Source organism: Panulirus ornatus, chromosome 8 (assembly GCF_036320965.1).
Source record: "Panulirus ornatus isolate Po-2019 chromosome 8, ASM3632096v1, whole genome shotgun sequence".
NCBI lineage: Eukaryota > Metazoa > Arthropoda > Malacostraca > Decapoda > Palinuridae > Panulirus > Panulirus ornatus.
In genome coordinates this window covers 32,334,692-32,351,402 of record NC_092231.1, presented here as the reverse complement: position 1 = coordinate 32,351,402, position 16,711 = coordinate 32,334,692, and the positions used below count along the sequence as shown (strand labels likewise).

Below are 16,711 nucleotides of genomic sequence, written 5' to 3'. Positions count from 1 at the left end.
GGTTGAGAGAGCAGAAGAGGGTGTTTTGAAATGGTTTGGTCACATGGAGAGAATGAGTGAGGAAAAATTGACAAAGAGGATATATGTGTCAGAGGTGGGGGGAACGAGGAGATGTGGGAGACCAAACTGGAGGTTGAAGGATGGAGTGAAAAAGATTTCGAGTGATCGGGGCCTGAACATGCAGGAGGGTGAAAGGCATGCAAGGAATAGAGTGAATTGGAGTGATGTGGTATACCAGGGTCGATGTGCTGTCAGTGGATTGAACCAGGGCATGTGAAGCGTCTGGGGTAAACCATGGCAAGTTTTGCGGGGCCTGGATTTGGAATGGGAGCTGTGGTTTCGGTGCATTATACCTTATAGCTAGAGACTGAGTGTGAACTAATGTGGCCTTTGTTGTCCTTTCCTAGCACGACCTTGCGCATGGCTGGGAGGAGGGGGGTGTCATTTCATGTGTGGCGGGGTGGCGTTGGGAATGAATAAAGGCAGCAAGTATGAAGTATGTACATGTGTATATATGTATATGTCTGTGTATGTATATATATGTATATGTTGAAATGTATAGGTATGTATATGTGCGTGTGTGGATGTTTATGTATATCCATATGTATGTGGATGGGTTTGGCCTTTCTTCATCTGTTTCCTTGCACTACCTCGCTACTGCGGGAGACAGTGACAAAGAATGATATACATATATAATACTTGAATGTGATAAGATAATTATATGGGTATGGTTATGTAAGATCTACAGAACACTCTGACTACATAAAGTCATTATAACTAATTGTCTATTCAAAATGTATTGGTCTTAATGAAAATGCTGTATTCTGGTTTCAATTATATCTGACTAGTGTATATGATGACGGTATACGGTTCCGTGCCATCATAAAACTTGTGGAGTTGCACAAGGCTCTATATTTGGTCCTCTGTTTTAGGCATACAGTAATTACATGAAAGCAGCAGTGAAGTGCAAACTTCCGTTCATTGACAACTTGGCATTGCTGTTATCAGGAAATAATACATCGGTGATAGAAGAAATCTTGAGTGCAGAGATGGAATCAGTTGGAGAGTGGTTAACATAGACTAAGTTGTCACTGCATTTGTTTGCTGCAAAGTAATGAATGAATAACACCGATTCCATCAAATAATCCCTAAAAAAATACCTGCAATTTTGATTTGACAACTAAAGACTTCTTCTGTTGGCTTTGATGCAGTGTCATTTAGACTATGCTTGATCACAACAGTACAGAGGACTTTCTAAAACTAACTAAAGGGTAGGAGTGCAGGTTATGCAAAACAATACAAAAGATAAATGCTTAACACTCCTTGAACTTATGTTGATTTTGATCGGTTTAGTATGACTGCTATTCTCTTTGTAGCTTGTAAGGTAGATTATCTAAGATAAGGACGTATATATAACATCATAAATGATAATGCCCCAGAATATACGAGACATAATGCTAAAATCAATGATAATTTGCTAGTAATTCATCGTGCTGTACCTAGAGAAGAATTTGGTGAAAGTTTATCTCTGTATACCAGTAGTTTTGTGATTGATTTTCCACTATAAATCAAACAGTTTTAGATTAAAGACATTTCTAAGATACACATAAAAATCATTTTTATGGGAGAAGTTACATGCTAATGATCTTCATATGTCTATAATTAATCTCTAATCTTTCTAGACTGGGCTAGTAACAAATCTCAGCTCTTTAAACAGTGGTTTATAATCATTAGGAAATCATTCACTTTTGTACCAAGTTCAACTGTACTTCTGTACTCTTTTACTGTTGTTCTTAACCTTGAATGAATTCTGAGGACCACTTTGAAAAAGTATTTGTAATCATACTTAATCATATTAGGTACAGTAGGGTTGAGGGTCAAGTCAATTGGGAGGTGAGTTTGAATGGAGAAAAACTGGAGGAAGTGAAGTGTTTTAGATATCTGGGAGTGGATCTGTCAGCGGATGGAACCATGGAAGCGGAAGTGGATCATAGGGTGGGGGAGGGGGTGAAAATTTTGGGAGCCTTGAAAAATGTGTGGAAGTCGAGAACATTATCCCGGAAAGCAAAAATGGGTATGTTTGAAGGAATAGTGGTTCCAACAATGTTGTATGGTTGCGAGGCGTGGGCTATGGATAGAGTTGTGCGCAGGAGGATGGATGTGCTGGAAATGAGATGTTTGAGGACAATGTGTGGTGTGAGGTGGTTTGATCGAGTAAGTAACGTAAGGGTAAGAGAGATGTGTGGAAATAAAAAGAGCGTGGTTGAGAGAGCAGAAGAGGGTATTTTGAAGTGGTTTGGGCACATGGAGAGAATGAGTGAGGAAAGATTGACCAAGAGGATATATGTGTCGGAGGTGGAGGGAACGAGGAGAAGAGGGAGACCAAATTGGAGGTGGAAAGATGGAGTGAAAAGGATTTTGTGTGATCGGGGCCTGAACATGCAGGAGGGTGAAAGGAGGGCAAGGAATAGAGTGAATTGGAGCGATGTGGTATACAGGGGTTGACGTGCTGTCAGTGGATTGAATCAAGGCATGTGAAGCGTCCGGGGTAAACCATGGAAAGCTGTGTAGGTATGTATATTTGCGTGTGTGGACGTGTGTATGTACATGTGTATGGGGGGGTGGGGCCATTTCTTTCGTCTGTTTCCTTGCGCTACCTCGCAAACGCGGGAGACAGCGACGAGGTATAAAAAAAAACAACTTTATGTGCCATCCTTAGTGAAATTAGTCTGTATATTTCACTAAATAAACTCAAATTAACCTCATCTTCTCAAACGATTCTGTTTTGTGACATGGAAATCTTGGTTCACCAATCAGTTTATGTAACATCCTAATGAAGAATTTTTCAGTTAAAACATCAACTGCCTCTGGATTTCTGACTACTGAACTTGTGAATATGGTTAGAGACCTAAATGTTTGGAAAAGATTCTACCTGCAGTACTTTGCATTCCTAATGAGCAATCAACCTTATGCCTTTTTCTTCTCTTCCACAGCATTTTTAATCTCTTCTGTCCACCATGCATTGCCCTTTTTATTCCTGTATCTCACTACCTTTTATCCAACTACTTATTCTACAGCCTTTACCAGTATTTCTCTAAACATTTTAAACACCTCATTCACACATGACTGCATTCCTATATTCACTTCACTTCCATCTAAGTTTCAGTTACCTTCTTTTCATACTTCTCCCTGTATTTTTCCTGATTTATCTTTTCACCTGCCAACACTTTTAACTCTCCATTCTTCTTTACACATACCGCCACTTCTTCCTAATCCTCATCCCTGCAAGAACTGTGAAATGGTCACTCTCCAAAGTATCCTCTCATAACTGTGGCATCCAGCATAGCCTTTCTCAATCTTTCATCCATTGCCACATAGTCAATCAAAGCATTTTGCTCTTCTCTTCCATCATTCCTCATCCATATATATATATATCTGTGGATCATTTTCTGCTGAAAAAAGGTGTTCTCAAGGAATAAACCCCTTTCAGCACAAATATCTACAACACAGGGGCCTACAGCAAAAAGAGAGGTAAGAAGGGCAATAAAGAGGCTGAAGGTAGGAAAGGCACATTGAGTGGATGGGATCATGGCTTAAATGCTGAAGTATGGAGGAGAAAGTGTGATTGAGCAGATGCATCTTATATGAAATTTAACATGGAAACAGAAGGTTGTGCCTCAGGAATAGGTAAAAGCTATTATTGTTCCTTTATTCAAAGGAAAAGGTGCTAAAAATGTATATAGCAATTATAAGGAAATAAGTTTGTTAAGTATAACAGGAAAAGTGTCAACAAGAATATTAACTGACAGGGTGAAGGAAGTGACTGAAAGCAGAATAAGAAGAGCAAAGGGAGTTTTAGGAAAGGTAGGGGATATGTGAATCAGATTTTTGTAATAAAAATGATAGTGGAAAAGTATCTAGTGAAAGGTAAGAAGTTGTATGCAGCTTTTATGGATCTGGAGAAAACGCATGACAGGGTCAAGTGAAATGCTTTATGGGATGTGTTAAGGATATATGGTATAGGGGGATTACTGCTAGAAGGTGTAAAAGTCTTCTATAGAGGAGCAAATGCACGTTAAGAGTGGATGGAGAGCTGAGCAAAAATTTTGGGATACATGTAGGTGTGATATAGGCCTGTGTGATGTCACCATGAATTTTTGATATGTATAAGGATGGAGTGAAAAGACAGATGAAAGGAAAACTAGATGCAGGGATGGAGTGTGGAGGTGAGATATGGTGGCTAGTGACATGTCTGTTTGCGGATGAGATGGTGTTGTTTGCGGAAAGTGAAGAGGAGTTGCAGAAAGTTGTGTGTTCTTTTTTGTGTGTATAAGCATAGGAGATTGAAGGTAATTGCCAGTAAAATTAAAGTAAAGGTGTTTGAAAGAAAATGGAGGAAAGTTTAGATTGTATAAAACCATATAGAGTGAAAGAAGAAAGCATACTAAATTATGCTGTGGATATGGGGGAAAAAGACTGAAAGAAGAGAGGGAATCTAAGTATCTGGGAGCTGTCTTGGGTAAATGTGGTGATATAGAAGGAGAGATAAGGGATAGAGCAGTACAAGATTGCAGAATCATTGGGTCCCTTAACAGAATAATGAAGGGTAGAGGTGTAAGTATGAAAGTGATGAGAGGATTAAGGGACAGCATAGTCCTCCCAACACTGACCTTTGCAGCGCATGGATGTGGAATAAGGCACAGAGGTCAAAAACCCAGGTTGTGGAAATGAGCTATTCGAGAAGAGCATGTGGTGTGACTAGATGGGATGAAGAAAGAAATGAAAGGGTGTATGAGAGGTGTGGTATGGCAAGGAATGCAAAGGAAATGAATTGGGGAGTGGAAGAATGGGTGAAGCATAATACATTGAGGTGGTTTGATCATGTGGAAAGAATGCAAGACCAGAAGTTTACAAGAAGAATGTATGACCGTACAATCAAAGGGATTGGTGTGAGGTGAAGACCACCTGTGACATGGGCAAATAGGGTGGAGAAATACTGGAGGGAAAGAAACACAGGAAGAATGCATGGAATGGTATATGCAAGGGAGGCATGTAAGGACAGGGATAAGTGGAGACTCTTTTGCCATTGCCACCTCTTGATGGGAGTTCCCGAAGGGAACAGGCATCAGAGAAATAGACAGATAGATAGCAGTACTTTGTTGTAATTCCATCAAATGGCATGCATTAAACATGGATGGGAAAGACAAGTGGAAAGCTGAAGTGGTTTAGGTACAAGGAAATTATCAAAAGATCACCTGCACGGTGCAAAAGGGAACTGCATTACAAGAATATTATTGGTAAAATACATCAGAGTAAATGGAATGTATGTACAAAAGTTTCAGTATTTGGGAAGTGAGAAGAACTACAGTGTTTTAAGGTATGAATGGGTCAAATTCTATGAAGCTGAAAATGGTTTAAAGAATATATATAAGCACATAGAAAACTTGGACTACCAAAACAAAATATTCATTACCTGGCAATTCTACTTATAAATGCTTGAGTGCGTCGTTTCATCTTCTTGATCAGAAGCATACATAAAGACCTCCGCTCGTTGTGCATAGTGTGCTGTAAATGAAATAAATTTGCTTAGCACAATTCAAGATGTGTACAAGAACAAGGATTAATACCCACTAAAACTAGTTTTATCTTAGACATCTTAATCAAAATCGAAGGTTAAATGTTGAAGCTTATTAACCCTTAATCTGTATTGTTTCCTTCCAAAACCATAAGTAAAGAAAAAACAATAAAGGTGGTCTGATTGAGGTGTGATAATAAAAAAAAAAAAAGTGTGTGGATGACAGAGCTGAGATTGGTGTGCCAAAATGGTTTGGACATATGAAGAGAATATGGGAGCAGAGGTTGACAAAGAGGATGTATGTGTCAGAAGTGTAGGGAACACTAAAAAGGGAGAGACCAAACTGAAGATAGAAAGATGGAGTTAAAAAGGTTTTAAGTGAATAGGATCTGAAGATGTAGAAGCATGAAAGATGTGCAGAATAGAGTGAATTAGAACAATGTGGTATACAAAGGTCAACATGCTGTCAATGGACTGAACCAGGGTGTGTGAAGCAGTTAGTGTAAATCATGGAAAGGTCTGTAAGGCCTGGTTGAGAAGGGGCTATGGTTGTGCTGTCTAGAGAACAGATGTAAGCAGATGAAACCTTTCTTTGTTCTTTCTGCTACCTCACTAACCCAGGAAAATGTGATCAAGAATGAACAAAAATGTGATCTTAATCTGCCTTAGTTTGATGTTCAATCTGCTCAGTGTTTTTATTTGAAACTTTATAATTACAGCCCTTATGTTTAGGGAGGAAAAATTGGCAACTTAAAGCCCCAAAAAATTGCATTACCCCTTAAATATTTAAGCTCTCAAAATTTTAGGGGGTCTCCAAGACTGGGGTTATACAAATATTCAGACATTATTTCAGTCTTATCAATCAATTCTCTCTTTTTTTTTCTTTTTTTTTGCCGCTGTCTCCCGCGTTTGCGAGGCAGCGCAAGGAAACAGACGAAAGAAATGGCCCAACCCACCCCCATACACATGTATATACATACGTCCACACACACAAATATACATACCTACACAGCTTTCCATGGTTTACCCCAGACGCTTCACATGCCCTGATTCAATCCACTGACAGCATGTCAACCCCGGTATACCACATCGATCCAATTCACTCTATTCCTTGCCCTCCTTTCACCCTCCTGCATGTTCAGGCCCCGATAACACAAAATCTTTTTCACTCCATCTTTCCACCTCCAATTTGGTCTCCCACTTCTCCTCATTCCCTCCACCTCCGACACATATATCCTCTTGGTCAATCTTTCCTCACTCATCCTCTCCATGTGCCCAAACCATTTCAAAACACCCTCTTCTGCTCTCTCAACCATGCTCTTTTTATTTCCACACATCTCTCTTACCCTTACGTTACTTACTCGATCAAACCACCTCACACAACACATTGTCCTCAAACATCTCATTTCCAGCACATCCATCCTCCTGCGCACAACTCTATCCATAGCCCACACCTCGCAACCATACAACATTGTTGGAACCACTATTCCTTCAAACATACCCATTTTTGCTTTCCGAGATAATGTTCTCGACTTCCACACATTCTTCAAGGCTCCCAGAATTTTTGCTCCCTCCCCCACCCTATGATCCACTTCCATGGTTCCATCCGCTGCCAAATCCACTCCCAGATATCTAAAACACTTTACTTCCTCTAGTTTTTCTCCATTCAAACTTACCTCCCAATTGACTTGACCCTCAACCCTACTGTACCTAATAACCTTGCTCTTATTCACATTTACTCTTAACTTTCTTCTTTCACACACTTTACCAAACTCAGTCACCAGCTTCTGCAGTTTCTCACATGAATCAGCCACCAGCGCTGTATCATCAGCGAACAACAACTGACTCACTTCCCAAGCTCTCTCATCCCCAACAGACTTCATACTTGCCCCTCTTTCCAAAACTCTTGCATTCACTTCCCTAACAACCCCATCCATAAACAAATTAAACAACCATGGAGACATCACACACCCCTGCCACAAACCTACATTCACTGAGAACCAATCACTTTCCTCTCTTCCTACACGTACACATGCCTTACATCCTCGATAAAAACTTTTCACTGCTTCTAACAACTTGCCTCCCACACCATATATTCTTAATACCTTCCACAGAGCATCTCTATCAACTCTATCATATGCCCTCTCCAGATCCATAAATGCTACATACAAATCCATTTGCTTTTCTAAGTATTTCTCACATACATTCTTCAAAGCAAACACCTGATCCACACATCCTCTACCACTTCTGAAACCACACTGCTCTTCCCCAATCTGATGCTCTGTACATGCCTTCACCCTCTCAATCAATACCCTCCCATATAATTTACCAGGAATACTCAACAAACTTATACCTCTGTAATTTGAGCACTCACTCTTATCCCCTTTGCCTTTGTACAATGGCACTATGCATGCACTCTGCCAATCCTCAGGCACCTCACCATGAGTCATACATACATTAAATAACCTTACCAACCAGTCAACAATACAGTCACCCCCTTTTTTAATAAATTCCACTGCAATACCATCCAAACCTGCTGCCTTGCCGGCTTTCATCTTCCGCAAAGCTTTTACTACCTCTTCTCTGTTTACTAAATCATTTTCCCTAACCCTCTCACTTTGCACACCACCTCGACCAAAACACCCTATATCTGCCACTCTATCATCAAACACATTCAACAAACCTTCAAAACACTCACTCCATCTCCTTCTCACATCACCACTACCTGTTATCACCTCCCCATTTGCGCCCTTCACTGAAGTTCCCATTTGCTCCCTTGTCTTACGCACTTTATTTACCTCCTTCCAGAACATCTTTTTATTCCTCCTAAAATCTAATGATACTCTCTCACCCCAACTCTCATTTGCCCTCTTTTTCACCTCTTGCACCTTTCTCTTGACCTCCTGTCTCTTTCTTTTATACATCTCCCACTCAATTGCATTTTTTCCCTGCAAAAATCGTCCAAATGCCTCTCTCTTCTCTTTCACTAATAATCTTACTTCTTCATCCCACCACTCACTACCCTTTCTAATCAACCCACCTCCCACTCTTCTCATGCCACAAGCATCTTTTGCGCAATCCATCACTGATTCCCTAAATACATCCCATTCCTCCCCCACTCCCCTTACTTCCATTGTTCTCACCATTTTCCATTCTGTACTCAGTCTCTCCTGGTACTTCCTCACACAAGTCTCCTTCCCAAGCTCACTTACTCTCACCACCCTCTTCACCCCAACATTCACTCTTCTTTTCTGAAAACCCATACAAATCTTCACCTTAGCCTCCACAAGATAATGATCAGACATCCCTCCAGTTGCACCTCTCAGCACATTCACATCCAAAAGTCTCTCTTTCGCGCGCCTGTCAATTAACACGTAATCCAATAACACTCTCTGGCCATCTCTCCTACTTACATACGTATACTTATGTATATCTCGCTTTTTAAACCAGGTATTCCCAATCACCAGTCCTTTTTCAACACATAAATCTACAAGCTCTTCACCATTTCCATTTACAACACTGAACACCCCATGTATACCAATTATTCCCTCAACTGCCACATTACTCACCTTTGCATTCAAATCACCCATCACTATAACCCGGTCTCGTGCATCAAAACCACTAACACACTCATTCAGCTGCTCCCAAAACACTTGCCTCTCATGATCTTTCTTCTCATGCCCAGGTACATATGCACCAATAACCACCCATCTCTCTCCATCAACTTTCAGTTTTACCCATATTAATTGAGAATTCTCTCTTTATCTAAATTTATCTATGAACCCTTTTCTAAGAGTCCTGGTCTTACCAACGATCTTGTTCCAAAGGCTCCTATGGCCAGATCTGGGCTATTTCCAGTAACAGGGAAATGTGGATTCCTTTGGAGTGAAAAGTTCTTTGACAAGACTGTATCCCAGAGATACAGCCTGGTCAAAGGTAATCGACTACTGATTTAGTAATTACCTATTTGTATAGTATGACAACCCTCCTTGCATTCAATGAGAACCTGGGAAGCTAGCACTCCTAAAATCTGGCACATTCAAATTCATTATCCAATGTATATTTTACTCTGGAGTCCCTTCACCTTCTACTCCCCCACCCCACATTCACTTGTACACTTAGTAAAAAAGTATCCTCCTGGATGGGTCTGATGAATTTCAAGATGATCATAAGAATCATGTTGTCGTAATAGGGTTTGTTAAACATAAATGTGAGACAAATTTCATAATAATCAAGGTAACCCTACTTTATTTTGTAATAATTTCCACTCAAATATGAAATCAATAAAATATCTATTTTGGCAAAGGAGAGGAAATGGTGAGCAATCCATATATTATAGTATCATGAAAGAAGGATTACCAATGTGATGCCAGACCAATAGGCATTTCTCAAAATTCTTTGTCCATGATATTTTACACAAAAAGTGGTACGATACTATTTTCACCATGTGTACATAGCAGGGTTAATGAGCTGTAGGTCCTCCAAATATATGGTGCTTACAAGTAAGGGTAGGATGTGGACATATGGGAAAGAGTAGTGATTGGTGGGATGAGAGTTAAATCACTATCTAAAGATGACAAGAGAGGTGTATGGATGTGAAAGTGATTGGCAGGAATACAAGAAAAAAAGTGGCAGAGGATCAAGAGGAAGGTTTAACAGATGAAACAGATGACACATAGGAGATAAAGTGAGAAACTATAAAAGAACTTTAGAATGAAAAAATGTTCTGGAAAGAGGTGAATAGTGTGTGGAGTACACGAGACAAACAACAGCAAGAGTGAGAAGAGCAGATGTGAAAATGGTAACAAACAAAGAGGGGGGAAAACAAGAGATAGAGAGAGCATTTTGAAAGACTGATGAATATGCCAGATGATGGAGTAGTGGATGTGGTGTGTTTGAGACAAAGTGGCACATGGAGGAACTGTTATGGTGAATGGTATACTGAAAATAGAGGAGACAATAAAAGCCTTGCATAAGGTGCATTGTGGGGATTACACTTAAGTTTCTTAGGGGAAAAGGAGACTTTCTGGCAATCATATGGCCCAAGGTGAGGTCCTGAGGACTGGCAGAATGCATGTTCTATATAAGGCTTTATATATATAGGCAAAAAACACAAAAATGAATATTTGAATTGCAGAGAGATGTCTGTAAGATGCATGAGAGAGTGGTGACTAAAAGGATGGTAGCATGCACAAATTATTTGATTGGGGAAAATCAACGTGATTTCAAGAGAAGTTGAGGATGTGTGGGCCATTTGTTTATTCTGAAGAATTTGTGTGAAAAATACTTGGAGAAAGAGAGTACACTGTAAGTGTCATTTATGGATTTGGTTAAATAGCATGATAGGCTGACACAAAAAGTCCTTGTAAAAGGTACTAAATATATATATGGAATAAATAAAGCTACTAAATTCAGTGAGAAATTTTTACCAGAAGAGTAAGGTATGTGTGCAAGCAGGAAGGTTAGAGGATGAGTGTATCCTAAAGGTGGGTTTGCAAAAAGATGTTTAACGTCACAGTGGCTGATTAATCTATTCATAAACTGTGTGGTCAAGAACACAAATGTGAGGGTCTTGAGAGTGAAGGGTATGTCTGTTGTATAATGGAGTAATGGGGGAGAGTGGGGCAAGGGTGGTAAATTTGCTGCTGTGTGCAAATGACGCAGACCTGGTAGCAGACTCATAAGAAAAATCCCAGAAGTCAGTGACTGAGTCTGAGAGAACATGTGAAAGAAAAACTGACAATAAATGTGAGCAAAAGTAAGGTAATGGAAGAGTAAATAACAAGACAGATCAAGTATAAGCTTGAATGGGGAGAATATGGGAGTGTGGAGTGCTTAACCCATTCACAGGGACCTGCTGTGGATATAAATATACTCCTGTGGGCAGAGGGATTTCAACAAAACAAAAAAGGTATATGTTTCGTATTTTGACAAAGGATATTAAAAGAGTACTTATTTCTGAGTATGAAAAAAAACAATGTTTCAGTATCTTCCTTGGGTTCTTTAGTGTGTGCATCAGCACACATCACTCTGACAGAATATCTGCTTTTGGTGAATGCATGTTACTGATGATACCTATTCAAACAATGAAGAGATCTTTCAGGTAAAATTATTTCAGACAACATTATCTTCTACCTACTTTACTTGTGCAAGTTCTTATTGTCTGTCTCATATTTTTGTATTCCATAGAATAATGAATTCCATTGAGAAAATGTAAATTTGACTCAAAAAATAAAGGGAAAGGCTATAACTATTTCATAAGTATTGTACACTGTTTCCTTCTGATAACTCCCAGGGGACCTGCAATGATAAGCAATTTTTTTTACTTTCATTCAATGAAATCTTAGTTTGATTTCAAAATTTTCCTCATTACATATATGTGTGTATATATTTAATTTCTTTATATCATGTGGACAGCCATTTGGCTATTCCTTCCCATCTATTTTCATTGTCTAGATGCAGTATCTGGATCATCAACTTCTGAGCCGTCACTGTCAGTTGCTTCACTCTTTGTTGTCTCTCCTTATTTCCTAGCTCACTGAGTTCATCAGAGTCTATCTCATCCAGTATATCAACAATTCTTACAGTATCTATGCATCAGGATCCAGACTGGCCAGCAGGGGAAAAAGATGGTCTAGCAGTGACTGAATATCATACTCTCTCCTCTGATATTTTGAGGGTCACTGGTCCATGTACCCAAAACCACTGGTTTATTGTCTGGCATCAGTTTCATGTGTTGTCATATCTCAGTGCTATCACCATTTTGATACATGAAAATACCTCAGGTGTGAAATTTAACATGCTGCTGTAGCTGCAGCCCACAATCAACATAAGTTACCGTAGGTGTTGCTGTAGCAATGCCCCCATAGTGAATGGGTTTAGGCATCTGGCAATGCATGTGGTAGTAAATGGAACCATGTAGGCTAAAGTGAGACATATGGTGACATACAGTGCTATGGTCCACAGTGCATTAATTTTTTCACTGTACATAATTTGTGTAAAGCTAAATGCCTCATGAGCATTGAAAGAAAATTTTTCACCTTATAGAATATACAGGTATCTTGTATTATGGAAAAAATACCCAAACAGTATTGTACATTGCTTATATGGGTGTGGGAATGTGATGGATGGATGAGAGAGGGCTCAAACTGAAGGTATGGATCCTCATTATTTATGTAAGTACAATTATACACATTACATGTCGTGGTTTATAACAGGCATGATTTCACTCATCCCATACATATCATTTATGCATTTTTTTTAAATAGCATACATATCAATATGAAACCTGAACATTAAGGAGGGTGTGAAGCTTGCACAGGTCAAACCAAACTGGAGCAATGTGGTATATCTGTGTGTGACATGCTATCAATGGGCTGAATCAGGGTGCATGAAGCGATCAGAGGAAAACAATGGAAAGGTCTATGAGGCCGATGTGAGGATAGGGAGCTCTGGTTAATGCATTATGCATGACAGCTAAGGAGTGGATGTGAGCAACTGAGGCAGTTCTTTGTCTATTTCTGGCACTAGCTTACTAGTGTAGGGAAATAGTGAACAAGGACTTATTTTCTTATCTTATACGCATTATTTACATATCTACATATCATTTACACAGATAGAACATTATATACATGAATAATGAGAAAAATAACAGTTTCATCAAAAATAAGAAAAATCAAGAGAAACTGTATCTTTAACCCACTGACTATGGATATCCCATATTTGAGACAATTCATCTCTGGAAGTTGACTGCGAATATCCCAAATGTGGAATCTCATTTTTAAAAAGTCCGCTTGCTGCTGTAAGGATGTTATTTATTCAGAATTCACTTCAGAATTCAGAGAGTATTTCTATACATTAGTATATACATTTTTCTGCTTTAGTGGTTAGTAACCATCACAATGCCAAAGCATACTGTATAACAACTCTGCCTTGTGTGAGTGATATGAGTAAACCTATTACTATTACACAGACTAATTAGATACACATGATTCAAACATTTCAAAGGGAAGTGAACAAAGATTTCACAAAGATGTGGAAGAACAAAAGTAGGAGGAAGAGAAGCATGATATTGACAGCTGTGAGGGTGAAGATGATCCTAGTCTAAGTGTGAGGTGGGGAAGTACTCTGTCACTTCCATTTGCCTTGTGAGCAACTTCACCCCAACACAATTTTGTTTTTGACAGAGGTAATTCAGGTTTAAAAGATGTTTGTCTATCACCCTGAATTTGAAGGAGCTGGACTATTTCTTATAGCACAGGGTGTACCTCTCTAATCTGGTGCTCTGTGGTCCGATAACTCCCATGGTCCAGCACATTTGAATCTGCTGGCATTAGTTTGTGGATCTGCCACCAGGGTGGCATTGTTAGCAGCGCTAAAATGCCAAAATCTGTTTACATTGCAGGTGAGCTAATCAATAGTCCTGTTAATTTTTTATATTCATTTTTTTTTGCTGAACATGAAAGCCAAAGAAGTTTAAAGGTTCAGAAAACTTTGAAAGGTGCCACAAGTACAGAATTAGACAGTGCATTTGTAAAGTGGTTTAAGATCCAACATAATGAACATGTATGAATTTCTGAGATGCTTATCGAGCAGGCCAAAGTTTTTCATAGAGAACTAAAGCTAGACTATGACTGTGAATATTCAAAAAGGATGGTTACATAAGTTTAAGTAGAGATATGGAATTTAAGTACATAGTGTGCAAGGAGAAAAGCATAGTGCTGACACGGAAGCCTGTAGTGTAAGGTCGTATTACAAGAATCGATAAAAACTCCAATTCTCTATCAAACAACCAACAGCAATATGTACAGGGTGAAAGAGAAAGTGCGAGGCAACTGTATGGCTGGGGCTGGCTGCCTTGACGATAACAATAAAAACAATAATAACAAGAGTCGAATAAAGGCAGCTACCAACCTATGGTTGTTCCTTACATTAACTACTCGTCACAAAGCTGCGGCAAAGTCTGAGGATGAATTTGCAAAGTTTATGGCAAAGGAAAACTTAGCCCCAGAACAAGTGTATTATGCTAATGAATACACCCTGTATGGCAATGTATGCCATGCAAAACCCAAGATACTAAGGAGTCTCCATCTGGGGATACTTCTGATGTAAATTGATGTAACAATAAAAACCTTGTTTGAAAGATTTAATGGATGTATTATTTCCTCTGTACATGCCTTCACCCTCTCAATCAATACCCTCCCATATAATTTCCCAGGAATACTCAACAAACTTATATCTCTGTAATTTGAGCACTCACTTTTATCCCCTTTGCCTTTGTACAATGGCACTATGCAAGCATTCCTCCCATTCTCAGGCACCTCACCATGAGTCATACATACATTAAATAACCTTAACAACCAGTCAACAATACAGTCACCCCCTCTCTTAATAGATTCCACTGCAATAACATCCAAACCTGCTGCCTTGCCGGTTTTCATCTTCCGCAAAGCTTTTACTACCTCTTTTCTCTTCACCAAATCATTCTCCCTAACCCTCTCACTTTGCACACCACATCGACCAAAACACCCTATATCTGCCACTCTATCATCAAACACGTTCAACAAACCTTCAAAATACTCACTCCATCTCCTTCTCACAACACCACTACTTGTTATCACCTCCCCATTAGCCCCCTTCACTGATGTTCCCATTTGTTCCCTTGTCTTACGCACTTCATTTACCTCCTTCCTAAACATCTTTTTATTCTCCCTAAAATTTAATGATACTCTCTCACCCCAACTCTCATTTGGCCTCTTTTTCACCTCTTGCACCTTTCTCTTGACCTCCTGCCTCTTTCTTTTATACATCTCCAAGTCATTTGCATTATTTCCCTGCAAAACTCGTCCAAATGCCTCTCTCTTCTCTTTCACTAATAATCTTACTTCTTCATCCCACCACTCACTACCCTTTCTAATCTGCCCACCTCCCACGCTTCTCATGCCACAAACATCTTTTGCACAAGCCATCAATGCTTCCTTAAATACATCCCATTCCTCCCCCACTCCCCTTATGTCCTTTGGGGAAGAGCAGTGTGGTTTCAGAAGTAGCAGAGAATGTGTGGATCAGGTGTTTGCTTTGAAGAATGTATGTGAGAAATACTTAGAAAAGCAAATGGATTTGTATGTAGCATTTATGGATCTGGAGAAGGCATATGATAGAGCTGATAGAGATGTTCTGTGGAAGGTATTAAGAGTATATGGTGTGGGAGGCAGGTTGTTAGAAGCAGTGAAAAGTTTTTATCGAGGATGTAGGGCATGTGTACGTGTAGGAAGAGAGGAAAGTGACTGGCTCTCAGTGAATGTTGGTTTGCGGCAGGGGTGTATGATGTCTCCATGGTTGTTTAATTTGTTTACAGATGGGGTTGTTAGGGAGGTGAATGCAAGAGTTTTGGAAAGAATGGCAATTATGCAGTCTGTTGTGGATGAGAGAGCTTGGGAAGTGAGTCAGTTGTTGTCTGCTGATGATACAGCGCTGGTGGCTGATTCATGTAAGAAACTGCAGAAGCTGGTGACTGAGTTTGGTAAAGTGTGTGAAAGAAGAAAGCTGAGAGTAAATGTGAATAAGAGCAAGGTTATTAGGTAAAGTATGGTTGAGGGACAAGTCAATTGGGAGGTAAGTTTGAATGGAGAAAAACTGGAGGAAGTGAAGTGATTTAGATATCTGGGAGTGGATTTGGCAGCGGATGGAACCAATGGAAGCGGAAGTGAATCATAGGGTGGGGAGGGGGTGAAAGTTCTGGGAGCATTGAAGAATGTGTGGAAGTCGAGAACATTATCTCAGAAAGCAAAAATGGGTATGTTTGAAGGAATAGTGGTTCCAACAATGTTATATGGTTGCGAGGCTTGGGCTATAGATAGAGTTGTGCGGAGGAGGGTGGATGTGCTGGAAATGAGATGTTTGAGGACAATATGTGGTGTGAGGTGGTTCGATCGAGTAAGTAATGAAAGGGTAACAGAGATGTGTGGTAATAAAAAGAGTGTGGGTGAGAGAGCAGAAGAGGGTGTTTTGAAATGGTTTGGTCACATGAGGAGAATGAGTGAGGAAAGATTGACCAAAAGGATATATGTGTCAGAGGTGGAGGGAATGAGGAGAAGTGGGAGACCAAATTGGAGGTGGAAAGATGGAGTGAAAAAG

The 16,711-nt window shown here is 39.7% G+C and overlaps 1 protein-coding gene across 2 annotated transcripts in view; it reads right to left on the bottom strand.

The window, feature by feature from the left end:
- Window positions 1–16,711, bottom strand: part of LOC139749889 (uncharacterized) — a 550,483-nt gene that overhangs the window by 88,748 nt on the left and 445,024 nt on the right. For both annotated transcript variants that reach the window (XM_071664274.1, XM_071664273.1), the window contains one exon: window positions 5,474–5,565. In XM_071664274.1, the coding sequence (XP_071520375.1) occupies window positions 5,474–5,565 (92 nt within the window). The remainder of the gene's footprint in view (window positions 1–5,473; window positions 5,566–16,711) is intronic.